This window comes from Epinephelus moara, chromosome 6, assembly GCF_006386435.1.
Source record: "Epinephelus moara isolate mb chromosome 6, YSFRI_EMoa_1.0, whole genome shotgun sequence".
In the NCBI taxonomy this organism is placed as follows: Eukaryota; Metazoa; Chordata; class Actinopteri; order Perciformes; family Serranidae; genus Epinephelus; species Epinephelus moara.
Genome location: NC_065511.1, coordinates 12,007,483 through 12,029,310, shown reverse-complemented (window position 1 = coordinate 12,029,310; position 21,828 = coordinate 12,007,483). Strand labels below are relative to the sequence as shown.

The window sequence follows — 21,828 nt, the reverse complement described above, 5'->3', positions numbered from 1 at the left end:
CTCCTCGCCCAGTTGCTGGATGAGGCAAAACCAATTGCTTTAAAATGTGACTTTGCAACCCACACGAAACGTCATTGGCATGTCCAAATGTCAGGACATGTGTGAAAAGGGAGATGAATGGAAAACCCGGTTGCAGAGGGCTGAAACTCTTCTAATAGCCAGTTGGGTTCATCAGGTCTGTGCCTCTGATTCCTTTAGCAGGGCCTATGTGCTGGAATGAGGCCCTTTTCTGCTGCTTCTTGCCCCTTTAGTTATGTAAGGCTGGCGGAGAGAGAAGTTGGATATCGTCTGGACACTCAATTGTCTCTCCTTTACCCAGACAGCTACAGCAGACAACAGGCAATGAAACCCCAGAACCTGACATTGTCTGTTTGCTATTTTCATCACCTGCAGGTTGGCCTGTGTAAAAGGTTCCATGCTTTTTTATGTTCTGCCTCTGCGTGTTACCCGAAGTGATGAAAGGCTGATCAGACTGGCTAAACTGTGTTCATTTTGGCCCCAAATTCTCTAGAGTTTCCCCCTCCTCTCAAAGTCTGGAAAAGCTTCACGAAGGAAGATTAGTTGTTGTGTGGAAGCCCGGGCTGATTTCAGTGGGCTGCAGTGGAATGAGGTGGGGGTGGGTTATGGTTTTCCGAGGCCAGGGACTGGAACTGGTTCTTGCTTGTGTAAAAAATAGAGGGTGATTCAGGCACAAGTTGAATACTTGTAATGTGGTGGAATCCTGTCAAAGTCAGAGCGTGCCATGGAGGGTGGGAGGCAGAAGAAGAAGAGTGCATTGTCTTCAGAGAGTCATACTGTATGGAGGGAGGAGGGTGTGAAGGGAAAGGAAAGAGAAGGGAAAGGAAAGAGAAGGGACTGGAAAGAGAATTCCTGCATGTCACGTTTCATTTCCAAGTGATGAGAGCTGTGTGTTGAACAAAAATTACTAGGTGCAGTTGCTGCTAAGATGAATTCCTAAAAGAAATACACAAATATACATTCTGCAAAAGACTGAACAAACACAGGCAACTGCAGGCTTATGTGTGCTTAGACAGAGATGGAGAGACGGATTATGGTCTGGATAATTCTGTTTGCTGAGCTGATGCTGAATTATTCACCCACTATCCGCGTCCCTGTTGTCGTTTCTATTTATTTTCTTCTTTTTGTGTTTACATAGCACTTTTTCCGTTTCCCAGAGGTCTGTTGCATATTTAGTTCCTTTAACGATCATCTTTTCCATTGCAATTAGTTATTTTTAAAACAGGCTGAGTTTGCGTCAGCTCGGGCTGCACCATGAACATGGTTATTGATTGGCACTGCCAGACCTGCACTTCTCACTGAGTTTTCTTCTTCTCCTCTATTGGTTTAGTCAGATGCTTGGATGCTTCATGTGCTGCAGCATGAGTGTGTTATTTACGATGCCAACAGCTTCACTCCTTTGGCTACACATGCTTAATTGCCCTGGAAATGATTTGTATGAATAAAACCAAGGGTACAACCTAAGCTATAAAAGTGACTTGCTCCCCTGTTTAATGGACACTGAAAGGTACAGTTACAGTTTGTGCATAGACTGAAATAGTTCTCACTTTGTAATAAAATATTTATGTGAAAAATGATTATCTTCATTTACAGTAACACTTTACAGGAAAAAAAAATCTTCTTCTCTTTCCATGGAAAGCCATTAACTTATTAAATATCACTCAGAGAAGGAAGCAAGAAAGTTGAAACCAGTGGTCTCATTTCTTAAATATTGTGCTGTCAGTCCGTTTCTACAGCTTGTGGTCAGATACCACATCCAGTCATAGAAATTACTCTGTCTCCTCATGAATGCACTGTACAGCATGTCTGTGTGCATGTACTGGCTGTCCTACTGTGTGCTGTGCTGGTCCTTAGAGGATACTCAGCAGATATGATGACTGACAGACATGTGTTAGACCCAGACCAGTGTCTCCAGTGTTTTGACAAATTGGCTACTGACAAATTAAAAGACTCAAAACCCAGGACACTATTTATCCTGAGATTAAATGTTTGGTTTATATTGACAGAGACTTAACCAAACATAACCAAGTCTTGGTTACATCACTGTCAAGGTAATCCAAACATGGTTGGTTACCAAGACTGTGGCCAGTATAACGAGCTGAAGTCTGAATTCCCTTCATGTTTCTGTTTGTCCCTGCTCTGCCTCCTGGGAAACTGAGGTGTCATGGAAGTTTTGATGATTGTTCTGCATGGTATTAAGTACACATGCCCAGTGTTGTGGGAGCTACTGTGAATCTGCAGGTGGTGAAACTACAAGTTACTGAAAAAGTTAATATACACAATTACAAATAAAGTTAAGTTTAAAATAGAAAAAACTATAGGGATTCATTTGATCCACCACCACACTACTAAGCGAAAGAAAAACCTTACAAGTAGAAACATTACATGATTTTGAAAGTAGCTGATGAATGCCATGCCACGTACGTGCAGGGTCCATGGAGGTGAAGTGATCCTCAATCTTCTCCTTGTATGCAGCCTTAGCTGATTTTATCCCTCTCTTTAGGTTGTGTCAGGCAGTGTTGTAGAGTTCTTTGTTGCCAGATCTGAAGGCTGCATCATGTTCTTTCAGAAGATGTTGGACCTCCTTAGTACATGGTTTCCTATTTGGGTAGACGCGGATGTGCTTGCTTGTGGTGACTCTCTCCACAAAGCACCTGATATAGAACAGCACACTTGATGTGTATTCCTGTAGGTCTTGAGTGGAAAACAGACTCCTATGGTGAGGCGTGCCTCTCACCATGGGAAAACAATGGTTTTGCTGGTGAAGCGTTTCTAGTGACACATCTCGGTGTGATCAGGGCCTGACACAAGTTGGCTACTAATTAAAATTAAAGACTAGTGAGGCACAGCCTGTTTATTTGTTTCTATTTTAAATTAGCTAGTTTGGTAGTGGGGGAAAAGTTCAGTTGTTTTTTTTTAAATGAGAATATCCATCCATTGTTGTAATAGTATTGAAAGCAGATGTGGACTGTTCAACTCAATAAAGTAGAGTCTCATTGATCGGTTTATTTTTAGTAATGGATAGGACTACCTATATCACAAGATTAGTATAATATATTCATTAGAGTTTGTCAAATAGTGATAATGATTGAAACAGGACTACTGTTTATCTAAATGATCTATCTTTTATCACCCATCAAAATCTGTGGTTTATTATTGTGTTTTTAACTCTTCGTCTTTGTTTGGGACCATTTGAACCCGGATCAAGTAGCGAGTGGATTAATCTATTCTAATGAAATTCTCAATGTTAATCTCTTCTTATTGGCAACCGCATGTTTATGGTTCTGTGAAAGTCTGCTGAACTTCCCAACTTTAATAAAATGATATCTCAAATATCCCGACAGCTGGTCTGGCAGAAAGATCCAGTGTGTTAATTTTGGAGTGACGCTCCAGTTTTAACCTGAATTAAAAAGCCATGGATCTCCACGAGGGAGTTCTCCCACTGTATCGGCGTGTTTCTTTCTGTAACAGGCAGACTGTAGTTTAAATATCATTCTGCTTTTATATACCATATGTTTTTTACTGTGCAAGAAGTAACAGTTTATTGATTTTTTAGTTAATGTTCGTAGGACAAGCTCATTTTGTGCATTCACAAAACTTTTTGCTGAGAACCTCAGTCCTCAGTCTTGTCATTGTTAAATGAGTGTGTGTGTGTGTGTGTGTGTGTGTGTGTGTGTGTGTGTGTGTGTGTGTGGCACTACAACAGTCCGTGAGAATGACATGGGATTACAATACCAGGGAGCTAAATGTATCCCACTATCTCTGTGTGTGAGAGGCTGTTGGTGTTCAGTTACCATCATACTCCCATCTGAGAGGCAAGCAGCTTCAGATGGCCTGCGCAAACTTTCTTGTTGCATAACCTTCAACATGCAGTGTGTCTACAGCTCTGGGTAAATGAGAAAGTAATTAGTCTAACAGTAACAGTTTTTTGAGGGTAAATGACAGCTCCAGCAGGCTGATGGCTGGAACAGGCACAGAGATGGATAAACTATACGTCTTAGCTCTATTTCCTTCCAGTGCAGGCGAACAGTTAATCGTAATCACAGACAGTTCTTATACAGTTTAAGATTGTATACAGTGTAATTGTTCTTGGTTGTATGTGAACTTAACATTTTGATTAGTTAATTGATTTATTACCCATTGGACAGCATATTTGTGTGGACTCCAAAGCTATGATATAACCTTTAATGCACAATAGATACAGTCCCTTGAATGGTGTTTCATTTTCTTGACTGTCAAAGGATACTGTACATTCTGGTATGGGAAGACATATATTAGGTTTTATGTAACACATTGTTTGGTAGTTTGGCTGTGCCTCTCAATGATTACACTTGCTCTTTATCAAAGTGACCTATCAGAAGCTTTTACAAAATCTTTCTTTTTTTAAGTGAACAAATTGAAGTTACACAGAGTAACAAAACAGGAACAGTTTTTTTTCACTTTGTTGACATTTACCTCTTCCCTCTGGGCAGTCACGCTCCAGGATGTTGGCTCCATTCGGCTCCAATTAGGCTCTTTCAAACAAATTTAGAAAATCTAGAAGAAAAGTCCGTCATAATCTTTCTCAGGGGACACCAGCCATAAAAACTTAGCTGTCATGGCAGATTTGGAGCTTAATTAGTTGGAGACATCTCATAGTGTGACTCTGACCTTTAACACTATTTTCACAGTCTTTCCTCAATGATTTGTGTCCACTGTGTCAGTTGAACCTTATGTGGCTTGCTAACTGAGGGCGTCCAGCACCGCGAAGATTAAGCTTATGCAGTGGGAGTGAAGAATGGTGACTGGTGGTGTTACGTGTGGATACGGGTCAACGATTGGAGGCCGGCTTCCTCATGGGGGCTCAGACTGTGTTTCGGGGTCATGGTGTGGAAAGCAGCTTTTTCTCCTGCTGGCCCCCGCAGCCTTTCCACAGTCCCTGGGGTCTGTTTTGTGTTGGGCTGCAGGTCAGCGGAGGTGCTGTTTCAGGCCATCAGGTTGTTTTCTTTACCCTCTCTGTTCTTGCCACACTCTCTTACAGGAGGAGCCAGACATGGCAGCTCAATGCTTTGTGGTCCTCCTCTCATCTAGAAAATGCAGCGACTGCTATTCATTGTGGTCATTATTCTGGCAGCAGCAATCTTACGCACATGCACACACACAAAGACAAACACATTTGAACTCTACATCATCAATATGAGGAGAAATATAGCATTCCCAACCAAAGGTATTTCCCAATACTCCCTAGTGCTTGGGAGTATGTGGAAAGATTATGTTATAGTGCAACTCATTAAAAATAATATAAATATATCCACACATTGAGTCAGCTATAACACCCGAACACCACAGATTAAGGGTTCATAAAAAACTAACAGCAGAAGGGTTGAAAGAGTAAGCTTAAAGTTAAGGATAAATTGTTGAAATCAATAGCTAAAAGTAATAAATAGGCAGTTCAAGTAGTTTGCTAAAAATAATGGATAAACACTTCAAATTAATGAATAAATAGTAAAAAAAAAATACTAAAAGGGTGAGATAAAGTGGATACATGATTAAAATAGTTAACTAAAAGTAAAGGATCGAAAAGATAATCTAGCTAAAAGTAATGGATATATACGGTAGTTCAAGTAGTTAGCTAAAATTAATGGATAAACAGTTCAAATAAATGGTTAGGCCTAAATAGTGAAATGGATGGATGGATGGATGGATGGATGGATGGATGGAAAGAAAAGGAATGGATACATGTCTAATATCCTGAATAATGGTTTTGGCGGTGTCCATAAAGGGTGCTCAATCTGACAGGGCTGTGAGTGGACTTCTGACAGAAGATGTTTGCAGCCACTGTTTCTCGTTAGACAGCAGCTACAATTATGCATGACTGTGATGCATGGGTCGAGCCATAACCCACAAGTTGAGCGTTTTGGCTAAGCTTGTTAGAAAATATTGTGGGTTTCCACAGCAGACGGGTCATTAGGTGACAAAGCACTGTTCTAAGAAAGTTGTAATAACTTTCAGAAGCATTGTGCAATAGTCCACCTTCCACCTTCTCTTCCACTTTCTCTGTCTCTCTCAAACACACACAATCTGTTGGAGTCCTAAAGATATTTAAATCTCTGTGGTCCAATATGTAGGCCTAACACCACGTCCTAACTGCAAGCAAGCATCTCTCTGTCCACACTGAATCCATTAAATATTCACTTCTGTTACATCATGTAAACAAACCACTGTACCCATCAGTCGTGCGCTCATGTAGACAATCCAGGCAGGTTATCAGCTGTGCAGTCAAGATCATACTTAAGATGTAACCACTTAAAAAATTGGTGAATATATGCCGTCTTGCTATGTTTGTACTTTTTATATTGTGATATTTACTGGACATGACATACAGTACAGCCAACAGCAAGTACATTGTTATTAGCAAAGGTCATTACCAGAAACTTTCAGCTCTGATTTGGGGGTTGGGTTCAGGTCATTGATTAACCCACATGTTTGCTGGGTGAATTGGCTGTAATAATGGTCCACGTTGGTGTGGGTTTAAAAAAAAAAACCCTGACCCATGCATCACTAATGCAGGACATGACCTGTTTTTTTATGTAAGCTTAACAACACTATCAGAGGGCAGATTTTTCCTTTAACCCTTGACCCAGATCCTAACCCTAAACTAGCAGTAACCCCTTGAAGAAATTTAGACAGGCCATCATGACTTCATTTCACAACTATGTTCTCACCAAACACCAAATATGTAAAAACATATCTATCTGTCTTTTTTTTTCTTTAGTTGTCTCCCCTGGTGTCTGACACACACACACACACACACACACCCACACCCACACCCACACACACACACACACACACACACACACACATAGCCTAGCGACCTCTGTGGATTTTGGACAAAGAGCTTTCATAACATCATACACATCCCCATGACAGCTGCTGTATACTGTCAATGATCCATTAAGCAATTTTTTTAGCATTTAAAAATTCTTGCTCTGAAAAGATCATCATCATCTTAACAGGCGGTGATGATGGATTTAAAACAGCACGGCTCCTGACATCATGAGATACTGTAGATTAGCTCTTTGCTGCTCTGTTCTACAGTAGATATTAGATGGAATTTTTTAGAGAAGCTAGTGTGTGTGTGTGTGTGCTATTAAAAGGCACAACAGGCACTCCTGCAGCTCTACTTGATTGTACTGGTCAGGGTCAAAGGTCATGAGGTCGACAGCTCCTCTGCAAACAGAATGGCAGAAAATGAAAATTGGAGGAGGAGAGGATTAATGGTAAGCTGAACCTGACATGTTTTTGGTAACCTTCATGTTGACAGAGATTAGGCATTACTGCCTGTCTGCTTTGATCCATCTCATAAAGTTGTTTTCCAACAGTCATATTGTAGGGTCAACCTTTTTAGCCCCAACGCTGCTCTTTGTCCCAAAATGCCTCGTACTCCTGTTGCTGGCAGCGGCTCATGTTGTCCTGGCTTCAGGTAAACACACACAGCAGGCTGCACTTTCTACCCACAGTGTATTCCAAGCAGCACTCACACATTTTCACGCTGAGATGTGACGATGAGTAGCTGTATGCCGATGTACGTCATTGTGCTCCCAGAAAAGTTGAAAGGTGTTTAAAATGCCAGATGTCTGTGGCCGAGTGACCTGTATGTGACCCGCAGAGTTCTTTGTTCTGGGAGGACCATGTCACTGTCAATGTCTTCTCAGTGGTCAGTCATGCTCTTTTTCTTTCTCTTCCACCCTTTCATCTCCTCTCTTCTCTTGTTTTGTTTAATGTAGGGCTGCAACCAATGTTTATTTTCTTTACTGATTAATGTGCTTCAATTATTCTATTAACCATTGAATTGATGACATATCAGAAAACAGTGGAAAATGTCCATCCTTGAGTCCAAGTTGATGTCACCAAATGTCTTTTTCAGTTGACACTTAGCTGAAATCAGAGAATGACTGAAGGTTTTGATGAGTGGTATAAATCACTCCCCGCTCCTTTTTGTATTAGCAACAGAAACACTTGCGAGCCCACAGCATGCTGTGGCATCTCTAAATGCCAAAACAGCTGAAAGGCAAAGTCAAGTTCACAAAAGGACCGAGACTGTGTGTGTGCTTAGCCTGATTGATTAGAGATCAGAGAGGACACAGTGTTTACCTTTGGAGAGCAAACATGCTGCACCCTGGGGATGTCGGTTGCCATGTGTGAGCTCCTCTACTGCTTAAATAGACTCATGTGGCCAAAGTACTGACCACCTGCCTGTCAGCAGCACACAAATACCTTAACTCACAGAGGTTTGTCTTTCCCCAAAGAGAAGAGCAGCAATCAGCTATTTGCTATGTAAAGATATAGTTGAGTAATGGTGTCCCGAGCAGAGAATGAAGTCATGCACCCTGTATGTGTGTGTGCACATATACATGGTTATCATTGATAACAGGAAATCCTCAGCAGAAAAGTGTACTGCCCATCCTCCAGTCCCCCCTGTTAACACCTTTAGCTCTGTCAGCACTGTTACCACTGTTAGCACTTTTTGCACTAGTATCTCCCTCTATGTTTAGAGCAGTGTGCAGACAACCTTTGAATCAGATACACTCTGAATATGATATAGAGCTCCTTTAAGTTATTTTAAGGAAACATAGTGTCACTTGTTCTAATTTTTTTTTCTTTAGATCTAGTTGTTGTATTTAAGGCACTACATGATGTATACATGTAGGATTTCCACTTGTGAATTGCTTTGTTTAGCTCCAGGGATGGAACTGTCTAGCTGTCGTTCAGTTGGTTGTTTGGCCACTGTGGTCCAAACTGAAATATCTCATCAAGTATTCAATGTATTGCCATGAATGCCATTTTGAAGCCTCAAGTTTGGCATTTTGGTCATCGCCATCTTTTTTTTTTTTGAGCCAGAATTGACCATTTTTGGACAAGAGGTTGGAGCTGTGGAGGAGTAAGGGGTGGCTCTTACTTATAGATTGTGGTGAGGCCTCACAGACAACCTGTCACTTAAGTGGCCCTGTGTTACTATAAACAATCCCCCCCCCCCCCCCATACAGTTTTCATGAATGTTGAAATTAGCTATAGAGACCAAAACTGTTTTTGTTTTTTTGTTTTGTTTTTTTGTACCAGGCTGTAAACATGTTAATTTCTGCTGTAAAGTTGGGGGTGGGAATTGACACTGTTTTGGAGCCAGCCTCAAGTGGCCATTCAAGGAACTGCAATTTTTGACACTTCCACACTAGCTTCATTTCTAAGCTTTGGACGTTTCCGCTTGATGGTAGCCAGATGATGAGGCCAGTTGACGATGGTAATCCCCTGACTTTTTCTCTCATGTCACCATGAGGTGATTTGAGTGAAATCTCTACACAACTATGAAATGTATTATCATGAAATGTGGTACTTACACTGATGTCCCTCTCAGGATGAACTGTGATAACATTAGTGATCTCTCAACTTCTCTAGTGCCATCATCGGGTCAACAGTGTAATTTGTCCAAGTTCATGATCAAATACCTGAAAAACTAATGACATTTCTATCAGCTGTACTTTGTGTTAAGGGCTAGGTAGTTAGCGAATTATGATATGCCAATAAGCTAAACATTACCTGTGTGTTAGCATTGTCACTGTGAGTATTTTAGCGTGCTGCAGTTAGTATTTCGCCCAAAGCACCACTGTGTCTAAGTACAGCCTCCTCAGACACCAGTATGACCAGACTTTTTCCACTATTTTTACTGGTGTTAAGTGGAAACCTGTGCTGACAGCGTACCCTTCCTCATCCCTGACTTATCAAAGCATTTTTATTTGACACTTTTATGCCTTTCTCTTCATCTCACTAGATTTTATTCTTGCGTTTAACAATGTGTCATGCTGTTTGCGTTTGACATTTCCACGCTATTTTCTTCCACAAGCTTCGACCTGGGACTGGCTTTTACTATATGAGCAGATTCTTACAAATAGTGATGTTTTACTGCCACTGGCACATGGAAGAGGTGTTGCCCCCCCATACTATAACCAGATGGGTGTGTTGGGTAGGAAAGACGCCGCAGCTGGACCCCACGCGTAGAGATGATCTCTTTATCCAGGGATTGTCCCGGAGGCAAGGACGTTGATTCCAGGGAGCAAGGAAAGGAGAGAGGGAGGGTTGGTGGGAGGGAGTGATAATAAGATGAATGAATATTTGTGGAGCCTCAAGGGTCCAAAGCAAACTCCCTGCAGAGGCCCCGGGATCTGGGCTCAACATTAAAGTCCCAGGTGCCATCAGTATTCAATAAAGTCTTGGTCAGGAGAAAAAAGGCAGAAATGAAATAGCAGCTTAACTTCAAACAGTCCTTTAGGTACAGCTTGAAGCTGTTTTTCCCTCAAATCTTAAATAAGATGTTTTCTTTAAGTACAAAGTGTTCATGAGTTCATTGAATTCTGGTGTTGCCATTGTTATTGCCAAGACATTTTGCTTTATTAGTCAAGCATGATATAAAACAATTGACCATGACACCCTATGGTGTCTTTTGAATATACATAAAGTATGGTCTCTTTCTCTTCCCTCTTTCTTCTGCTGACTTATGTTCTTCCATTTATTTTTCTATTTTCCAGGGGGCTGTTCATCACTATTCATGACCGAGGCCACATTGCCACGCTGCTCCAGAATTGGCCAGAAAAGGACGTCAGGGTAAAAGATAATGTGTTGTTTCAGCACTCCCACATTATAGAACTCATTCATACTAAGCCTTGTATGTATAACTGCAGCAAAAAAGCAGAACATAACAGTTGGAATACCTGAATGTTTTGGTCAGTTGGCTCAGTTGCCAACACAAAATGAGTGATGAGGATTCCTTTTTCTTATTGGTTTCTCTATGGGATTTACCGACAATTAAAAAATATAGACAGTTACCTGCCTTATCCTTTATTGTTTATGCTTTTAAAAATATTGTTTTATTTTATTCATAGAATGATACAGTATACACAAATGGAGAAAGGACAGGATACATTTAGTAACCGCAGTGTGAAATAGCAAAAAGAAGTGTGAAACAGAACACACCCAACAACAACACATGTTGCTATGATGTTGAAAGACAAAGATAATCTCTATGGACTCCCCGACCAGCTTATCTAAACCTCTTTCACAACTATAGGATAAACTATGTTTAGTGATAGACAGACACAATTATTATTATAAGAGTGAGACCTTACTTTAACATAATCCTTAATGACATACAGACACTATAAAAGCTTTGCACCGTTGTTTGGCTTTGTTTGAAATTCTACATAAAATGAGATCAAAATACTAACGACCGTTATTTGAAAGTACTGAAGATACTTTCTAAACTATCAGGGGATACTTTACCTGTTGCAGTGTGGACTGACAGCCCAGTTGCCAGAAGAAAATGCTGGCATTGTATATTCCTGCAAATACGTTTCATTTGTACATTTTACACTTATCATGTCATGGTTTCTAAAGTGACATAATATAGAGCTGAATTTGTCATTAGGAGGTGGTGGGGATGGCAGATGGTGTGTCACTAAGGGGAGATGCCTGTCAAACTCCAGACCACTCTCCTAGAGCAACAAATTACAAGATGATTTTTTTTTTTACAAGTCAGTGCTGCATCTTCCAGCAGGTTTTTAGCCACCAAACATGGGTGTTTTTTAGCAAACTGTTGCCATTTTCTCTTGCGTAAGTGCCACAAAAACTAGTTGTTTTTTCTACCAAGAAGTCGCTCATTTCCTGCAGGAATGTTGCCAATAAAAGGGGTTGTTTTTTAACGAAACATTGCTACATTTTCAACAGGGATTGTGCCCTCAAAACTAGGTATTTTAAGCTCATACATGATCTTTTCCTAACCATAACCAGGTAGTTTTTGTGCCTAAACCTAATGACATGTTAACCACTGTGTTGTTGAAACATAAAGTTTCAATTAACACACTACATAATAATGTACAAATGTAACATTATATGTGGTTTGCAAAAACATACAATGCCAACCTTTACTGTGGCGATTGGGTTGAAACTGAAGGTGGAGACCCTGTCTGTCTACAGCTGAAATTATCAGCATATGGATACCTGGTTGCCCATGTAATACTGTACAATTATTAATTAAACCTGTTAGCTATATTATGCTGATACTTTATTATGATAAATAAACACAATCCTTTTATTTGTAAAAACTGTTTCAAACAATAAAGAATGCAGTAAGTGGTCTGTTTTGGAGGTGGACGATTTTTCTATTGGTTCTCTTGACCTGCTGTATTGGCCAATTTCCCAAAACCCTGAAATATTCCTTTAATCTTTTGTATAAAGCAACTATGTGCAAGTCATACTCTTGTCATATTTAGAATGACGAAACCTGTAGGCATTCCTGGCATGTCAAATATACCTGCAGCCTCAGCCACCTGTTCACAGCTGTCAACAGCAGGGCATTTACCTCAGCGCTGACATGCCGCCTCTCATTGTCAGGGTGGTCTTATCGTAAACTCACCTAATGTGGCCTACTTTTAACATTTCCAAAGAGAGAAGGCAATCGAGAGCCAAGGTAGTCCTCCACTGATAAGCCTGGCGGCTTTTCTGTCACACATTAACAAGTTTTGGTTGGGGGAAAAAGCTGTTTATGGTATTAAGTGTGGTCATTATAGATTTTAAACATTCAAATGGGAAAACTAGTGACACTCTTTAAACCTGTCAGATTGTGGGAGGCTGTAAAAATGTTGTGCCAAAGTTATCTGCGTCACAATGATGTGGAAAAAGAAAAAACCTGAGAATTAGGAACATTTCAAATTAAACACTTCTGCTGGTCGTATTAAGTGTTACACAATTGATTTGTTTCATGCTGTGGAATCCACCCAGAGGAACTTATTTATTGCTTAATGAGTAAAATAAGGAGTGAGTGGAAAGCCAGGAGGGTGTAGGAGGCCCTGGCTCACACTGAGGAAAAAAACATGTTTCTGTGTAGCAGGATGGACTTGTTTTGGTAAAGAAAGTTAAAGGAGACATGCAGGCAGAACTGCTGCCTCATGTATTGTCTCATTAAATTGTGTATAATGTGATGTATAATCTAATTTAAGAATATCCTACTGTACATGTAGCAGCCTTAAACACAGATTTAAATTGATGAGATGGCTGGTGTGGCTGCTGTAGTGCTGTGCTGTTTATGGCTGACATGTTATCTTGATTGACAGGCGGTGTGTGTGACAGATGGAGAGAGGATCCTGGGGCTGGGAGACCTGGGCTGCTGTGGTATGGGCATCCCGGTGGGCAAGCTGGCCCTCTACACAGCCTGTGGAGGTGTGCCGCCACAGCAGTGCCTGCCTGTCATGCTGGATGTGGGCACAGACAATGAGGTAAGAGATGAGGTCTAAATATAAGTGATAGAGGCGTTACGGCTACAGTAGACCGCAGCCTGTTAAAGTATTATTTTTACATTAAATTCATCAGTTCAGTATCTTAGGTTAGCCTGTTAGTATGCTAAAATGTGCTCATTACCACGAGCACAAGGGTTGTGCCACTGTGTTACTCAGTGCTGACCATCAGCTTTCCTGAAATACTGACAATATGCGATTTTTTCCCATGCATCTCTGTTTTCCTTATCTTCATCATCATCGATCATGCATAAAATCAGGCTGAAGTATGATTATGCATGGGGGTGTCTTTCGCATTCTTACCTCGTCTTAAAATAGTAAAGTGCACAGATTAGCGTTACCTTTCTCAAAACACCTGCTGGAGATCACAGCACCATTGATTACCATTCAATTCATTCAAGTGATGCTCTAGACGTCCTTCTACTCCTCACCAACAACAATCCCACTCTTGAAAATGTCCATCCATCTGTTGGTTCGATTGAGCTTGGTCCAAAACCGTCCATCATCACAACTGCAGATGCTGAGGTGGACCAAACACTGGGCACAGCAGATGCCTCAGTTTGTCTGTGAAGTGGTGCAGCAATAGGAGAACACTACCTAAATTAAGAATTGTAATATATTATTCCCATGCTCCAGGAAAGTTCAATCAATATTTATGAACAAGAGCTACTCCCTCTCAAAGCCAGAAACCAGAGAGTCTCAAACTTGTGATGTGTTCAAGTACAAAGTCTTGAGCTGCTCCATAGACAATGAATAGGAGCCTGATTTTGTAGACCCACAGAATGTTTGTGTTCTCTTTTATACCCAAATAAACTTTATGCTATTGTAGTGTTCTCAGTTCTGAAACAGAAAATGAACCCACACACTCAGAACATTCCCTTGGCTGCTCCCAGTGCCGTCTATAACATCTTTCACCAGTTCTATGGAGCAGCTCCAGACTTCATACCCTATGACATCAAAAATTTGAGTTTAAGCACTCTATTTTTAGGATCTGGGAGAGTGTTGTTCATTTTTACTTATAGTTTTGGACTGTCTTAGAAAGTGGGTGAAGTTCCCTTTTAAACTCAAATTATTTCTCATACAAATTAATCTGCCGTGAGTACATGATGGCGTATGCCAGTGGGGAAATGTTCCTTATCCACCTTGGCCAGGTAAACCTTGCCTCAGAAATCAGCCAAGAAAAAGAAAACAAATCTAACACTTACAACCAGGAAACACCCTTTATATAAGTGAGGTAAGCAGCTCCATTGATGAATGCCAGCTAGGAAAACACCTCCCCCCTGCCAGCCTGGGAGAGTAGCAGCAGAACAGAACAGAGCTACAGTTACCCACCTATGGTCCCTGTTCTCTATGGCAGGTTCCCTGAGAGATGATTCAAACTGGGCAGGGCAGCACGTGTGTCTGTAGCCTTAAACAGACTAAGAATAGTCTGTGTGCACGTCTATATATACACAACTCTCAGCTTCGGCCAAGGGCGTGGCAGCCTCAGATGCCTGTGCGCCCGACACAGCTGAGCTCAGCCTGTCAGGAGCTGTCCTTCATCCTCCAAGACAGTCTTCACATGACTCAGTCCCTGGAGTTTGGTTTCAATCCAAGCACATGTCTTAAGTGGATTAACGATGAGAGATGTTGCTGAGGATGGATGAGTCTGCAAAGAAAATTAAATAAGAAATGTAAGAAGTCGAATGTATATGGAAGAGTTTCTAAACCCTCTGTGGCAGCATTCATCAGAAGTCCCTTGCATTATAACAAGAGAAACACTGCAGTCTTCCCAGAAGGCATATAAAATAAATGACGTTGCTACATTAGTCGTCTTCATGCCATTGGAACTGAATTAAGAGAACAAAATATTCTCTCATCCTGTCAAGTCCTCCACCTCAGCTCTTTTATCTTTATAGACCTTCAGTATGTTGCTCTACCTTTTGACCTCTTCCTGTACTGGCACTGTGAACCCTAAGTTTCCACATTTAGTTTACTACTCTGAATGCTTCTGGTAAAGGGTGATAATACCATCTGCAGATTAGATTCTTGGGTGCACGGCAGCAGTTTTAGACATTTATGGGCATCACAACACAACTTTAACAAGCTGTCTCATAGCTTGACTTGTTCCAATTGCTTCAGTCTGCTTTATATCTGCTGCCAAGATAGGAAGAAGAGAATCGCTTTTTGTGTGCATAGTTATGTGTGTGTCAGTGAGCACTGATGCAGGGCCTGTTGTAGTTGAGGTGGCGCTGTTGGACTTCAAACATAACAACTTAAAATACTGTAGGTAAAGATGTTATAGGAATAGTTCAGCATATGTTGATTGATACCTCTTTGATGTCTGTGTGTGTGGCATGAGCTGAGCACTGATTTAGCTGGTGCAAACAGCTAGCATGGTTCTATCCAAAGCTCCAAATTATAGTTCCTAACACCTCTAAGACTCACTTATGAACAGGTCGTAAATCGTTCATTTAATCACTGGCTGAATTTTGCAACTCTAAGATAGCCAGAGATGCTGTACAGACGTGCTGGATGGATAAAGTGTTTGTCAAGAAAAAGTTATACCTGGCTTCAGCTCTGCGCCTAATGGATGGATATGTGTGGTTTAGGGCAGTAACAAGCAATGTGATTGCTTTTGTCAGTAATGAGTACCTGTGTGTTAACGTGGTGCAGAGCTAAAGGTGTGGCTGAGGCAGTTAGCTCCTATTACAAAGGGGAAATTCAAGACGTGGTAAAAATTGTTTTATTTATATGTTGATTTTACCTACTGGGCATTATGATGTTAGCCAATATTAAGCCTATTCAGCAACACCTGCTTTTGTCTGAAGTTGGAAGTGTGTGAAACTACCATTTTTATTGTAGACAGGATTTCAAGAGTGCTGCTGCAGGGCTAACGTTAAGGTAGCTAATGTTAAGAAGGTATGATGTTTAGGTTTGGCGGCTTTGGAGTTGTTTAACGGCAACTTTGACAGAGCTGGGCTGAGTAACGAAAGTAATATGACTAATGTAGCTAATTACTTTTGCTGTACTAATTGAGTAACGTAACATCCATCCATTCATCCATTTTCATACACTTATCAGGGGCTGGGTCACAGGGGCAGCAGGCTGAGCACCAGACATCCCTCTCCCCAGTAACGCTTTCCAGCTCCTCCTGGGGGATCCCGAGGCTTTCCCAGGCCAAATGAGAAATATAATCCCTCCAGTGCAATCTGGGTCTATCCCAGGGCCTTCTACCAGCTGAATATGCCTGGAACACCTCTAACGGAAGCACCTGGGAGGCATCCTGATCAGATGCCGAACCACCTCAACTGGCCCCATTTGACGCAAAGGAGCAGTGGCTCTACTCCAAGCTCCCTCCAGATGTCTGAGCTCCTCAGCCTGCCTATAAGGCTGAGCTTAGCCACCCTACTGAGAGAGCTCATTTTGGCTGCTTGTATCAGTGATCATATTCTATTGGTCACTGCCCAAAGCTCATAACCATAGGTGAGGGTTGGTATGTATATGAGTAGATATACTTGGGGCAGTAACTCACTCCCAATCCAGAGGGGCCAATCCACCGTTTTCCGGCAGAGAACCACTTGGAGGTTCAACACTCAACTGCAGACTGCCTCAGTGCGCACTCGAGGTTACGGTGTGATGAAGCCAACAGAACCACATCATCTGCAAAGAGCAGAGATGCAATTTTGAGGTCCCCAAATTGGAACCTTTCCTCCCCCCGGCTGCGCCTTGAGATCCTGTCTATGAATTTCACAAACAGAATTGATGACAAGGGACAACTGTGGAACTTATTATTACTTATTGATTTATTACACAGGACATGAGACTTATTTTACATTGATCTTCTTAACTCAATGAAAGAAAGGATTTATTTTCCATTAAGTAGTGGTCAGTCAGCACATGACAGAAATATGCACAGGGGCAAACTTGCCTGCCACACACACACACACACACACACACACACACACAGTATTGCTGCTTATGCAACTTTAAAAGAGAAATAGCTATAAAAGAGATTTTGCTGCAGCCTGCTCGGCCCTGGCCGACTTTTCCATTTTTCTGTTATTCTAAAGAGATGACAGGCTAAATGAGTTGTAATGGGATAAATAGGCTGTCTGTGTGTGTTTGTGTGTCTTATGTGTAGTTTATCTGGACTGGCCTTGTATGGGAGGCAGGCTAGCCTACTGCCTCTCGGTTCCCCGCCTCACTCTCCAGTCCTGATTGTGAATGCATGATGGGAGCAGATGGAGGTGGGAGGCTATGAGGTAGTGGTAGCTCCAGCTAATTATTGAAATGACCGTTATTATGGGATTATATTTGTCCTTGAGTGGATATGGGGGTAGAGTGAGCAGCCGGCAGATATCCAAGCAGGCGAGCAGGCAGACCCCCTGACCAATGTGTTTTTGTTTGTTTTTTTTTCTTTAAACAAATAGGATGACATTTCAGAAAATGCACATACTTGCTCTTCCCATCAAACAGTTGACAAGAAAATGAATAAGCATATGTTCCCAGAATGTCAAAATATTCCTTTAGATCTGTTATCAGATCATGAGGAGGCTCAGTGCCTGTAAAATGTTTGTGTTAGACTTTTAGAAAGTGAGCTACTGTGTAGTTGTTATTTCTTCTGCAGAGGAATGTGGTAGCTGTGTAATCTTGTGTGAGAACCAGCAATAAACTCTCACTACCTGGACAGCTGTTATCTCTTTCTCACATTCAGGACCCGCAGAAACCTGCAGGGGAAGAGGCACAGAGACACACACACACACACACAGCATGAAGAAAAACAAACACATTTGCAGGGAGTCCAGTGTATACTACATCATCTTGTTATCTTCCTGGACTGTATCTGTCAGTGCATCCCGGGCCTGATGTCACCTGGAATAACCTCAACGCTGAAATCAGAGTCAGTGATGTCATCCAGGACAATATGCTGTTTGTGCATCTGTACTGGGTGGGCTTTCACTCATCCAGTGCTGGGTGTCCCTTACCTCAGACAGGTCCAGGCTATTCTTGATGTCTGATCTCGTTCCACTGCTTCTTTAAAAAAACAAAAAAAATTTAATATAATTACTGCAGTTATGTTTTTAACACTGAAAGTTGCGTATTATACTACTTAAACTCCCTCATTAAAAGTCCAGCACAATAAAGCAGTAAAATATAACTTTATATTATTTTCCTGATGTCGAGCAGTCATCAGTTTGGACACAGTTGCAACAGTGAAAACGGAGCTTCTGTGTCTCTAGCAAGCACGAACTGTAAAGCCATACACGAGGACTAATCCCTTCTGAGAGAAAAGGGGCTGTACAACACAAAGGACAGCTTAGCCAATCAACAGTAGATAATCTGGGACAGAAAGACAACTCATATCAACAGTTCAGCACAGTGTCAACGAGGTCAGCCCACTCGAAACTCACCCAGAAGTCACTTATAATGCAGCTCCTTTTGTTTCACTTTAAAAGGCAGTTTTGTCAGTGTGTAAATGGACCGAGTAATGAAACAAAAACTCCCCACCATAAGAGACGGCACATTAGTTGCATGTGAAACTCCACTGCAGATGTTAACAACTCCTCATGAGAATTTTTTTTTATCTTTCTCCTTGCATGCTCTTGCATCATATTGTGAAATTACCACCAAAAGCTCTCTCTGATATCAACCCACCTCTTGGCCGGATCACATGAAAATGTTTTGCTTGTTTTGGTTACAGTTGAACTTGGCCACCTCGAGCCTATTACTGCCCATTAAAAACTTGCCAGGAAATGAGTTGTCAACTTCAAATAAATATTGCCTTATATAAACCTTTTGAGCTGTTCTTGGATATAGCAACTCTTGACCCTGCCATGGAAAGGCGGCTGCTGCCGCGCTCATCTTAGTGGCACCCTCTAATTATCCATCCCCAGAAGTAAAGGTCGCCTGTCCCAATGAGGCATGCCAACGCTCTGCATCAGTTCCTCATCCCTTGGGATTGAAATTCCCTAGAAGTCAAAGAGTGTGCAGAGACTACAAGTGTAGCACATTTGGATCATGAGTCTATCTTCCAAAATCTGTGGTAAATCTACAGCTTGATGTTATATCAGGCAGGTGCAGCATGTTAAAGTTTTGAGAAAGTATGTGCTGATAGCCCAAACCAAAGTCTATAAGCAGTCTATCACTGCTAGATGGCATTTACTTCCACCTAATTCATCACAGTCTCACTCTGTCTTTAATTTTCTGTGTCTGCCTCTGTGTCACACACATCTTCCCATCAACCTTTGCTCTCAATATTCTCCTTCCCCTGCTGTATCCCTCTCATTTTTCAAAATACTAACATGCAAAGGTCAAAGCTCACTGGTACTATTCATCTCCTTCACACTGTTAGTGCGCCCTTGCTCTTAAGCCTCGTGTCCTTTGGCTCCCATACACACGTGCACTATTTCACACATCCTTTATTGTAATTCATCCATCTCCAGGAACTCATTAAACATCCCTTAACATCCTAGTACATAATCTATAAAGCATAACATGGCTGAAATGTTAAATTCTGCCTCATATTTCCCCACCAAAATATTTTTTAATAAGGCCTGACAATGATTTTAGTCATGCTAACAGCTTGGCCCTCAGGATGACACCACTTTGATACAGACTGAAATATCTCAACAACTGTCAGATGAATTGCCATGAAATTTTATCGAGACATTCATGGTTTCCAAAGGATGAAGCCTATTTACTTTAGTGATCCTCTGACTTATCCTCTAGTTCCACCATGCAAGTTTTCATGTATTAAGTAAAATATCTCAGGATTTACAGTACTTTAAGGATTGCCACACAATTGTAAGAGACAGACATTACTCATTCCCACATCCTAACGACTTAAGTGATCCCCTGACTTTTCCTCTAGCGCCTCGATAACCCTAACATACAAGTTTGTTTGTGGCTACTAAACTATTTGAGAGATTGCCATGACATTTACTATAGACATTCATATCTTCCTCAAGATGAATAGTAAAAACTTTAGATGACCAAATACCTGCAAAAACCAATGACATTCCCATCAGCCCCAGCCGTACTTTGTTACATGGTAACGAGCTCAGTTGAAATGGTAAACATGCTGCTAAACATCAGCATGTCCTGTAGCTGTCTTGTTACTTCTATTCTCACTTGCTTGTGACCATATATTATAGAAATAAGATCCAAGATGGCACCTATTCATGCCAATGGAGTTACTCGCCTGGTGCATACCCCAAAAAAAGTTTCTCAAGTTTACTTACATGGTATGTGGCCCACTGAATATGAGCAGTAGTGTTTCTCCCGCTGACACCGCCGGCAAGCTTCCGCTCGGCCCATAGATTTTACATTGTGATGATTTTTAAATCACTTTTTTTCTGCTGCCTTCTGCCTTTGGGTTTTACAAATAGAAACTGTCCATGGATCAAAAACTCATAATAGAAAGAGTCATAATCGACCTTGTTTTTAGTCCAAGGCATCCTGACGACAGTTTTATAGATGTCTCTTTTATAATGGTGACCTATGTGGAAAATGCTTTTTGGGCTGCAGGGGATTTCTTGCTGCAATACCGCAAGTGGCCACTGAGGAAAAACTGGCTGCAAGGCTGAACTGCTGTCCTGGGGCCTGCTCTGGACTTGTCAATGTCCTTAAAACGCTGAGCCATATATCAACCAGATGTGAACAACTCCAAAAGTCTGAAACACATAACAGCTGAAATATTACAGAATCTGAATTAACTTTTTAAACCCTAAAATAACTTTTGAATAAAGCCAGGAGAAGTTTTTCAGGATTTTGCAGAGTAAGATACAACTTTATAACCTACTTAATAATGATTGCACATTGCGTTAGGATTTGTCGTGAGATGTATCTGGAGATTGTGTGTGAACTGATGTGACAGGAGGTGTTTTTCAACACTGTAAGATCACACATGGCAGAGGTCTAAGGTCGACAAGGCCCAGGTGTTTGTATGTGTGAGGGTGTGCTCTCCCTTTTTTAATTTTCACATCCAGTAGATAGCAAGACTGGAAAGAAATCACACACTCACAGTCTCACAGATTCCTTGTTTCTCCCGATACAAAGAGCTTTAAACTCTATGGGCTCTAGTTTCGCAGACCGGGCGAGGCGGAGGCGCAGCGCACCTGCGCTTCGCCAACTGGGTATGGCCAGGCGGATTTTGCAAGTTTGGCACACCATGCGCCTGGCGCAGGGAGGAGAGAAGGCGTGGAGTGGGTTTTACACACATCACACCAATCAAATGAGCCCCTCTCCTCGCCCTTAAATGCGCCGCGCGAAGGCGTAATGAGAGTTTACTCAATTCGCCATGGCAGAAGAGAGCAGGAGCGTCAGACAGCCAAACTTCTCCCAGGAGGAAACTGTTGTTTTGGTCCGGGAGGTCCAAGCTCGCAGTGTCCAAATATACGGAACTGCGAGCAGACCTCCACGGGCTGATGATGCAAAGGTAGCCTGGGAGGAGGTCACCACAATTGTAAATCAATGTTGCGTTTCTCTCGAGCGCGCGCGCTCTCTCTTT

At 41.6% G+C, this 21,828-nt stretch overlaps 1 protein-coding gene across 1 annotated transcript in view; it reads left to right on the top strand.

The window, feature by feature from the left end:
* Positions 1–21,828, top strand: part of me1 (malic enzyme 1, NADP(+)-dependent, cytosolic) — a 108,492-nt gene that overhangs the window by 66,693 nt on the left and 19,971 nt on the right. Inside the window, exons 4-5 of the mRNA XM_050047533.1 lie at positions 10,578–10,653; positions 13,158–13,319. Coding sequence (XP_049903490.1) covers positions 10,578–10,653; positions 13,158–13,319 — 238 coding nt within the window. The remainder of the gene's footprint in view (positions 1–10,577; positions 10,654–13,157; positions 13,320–21,828) is intronic.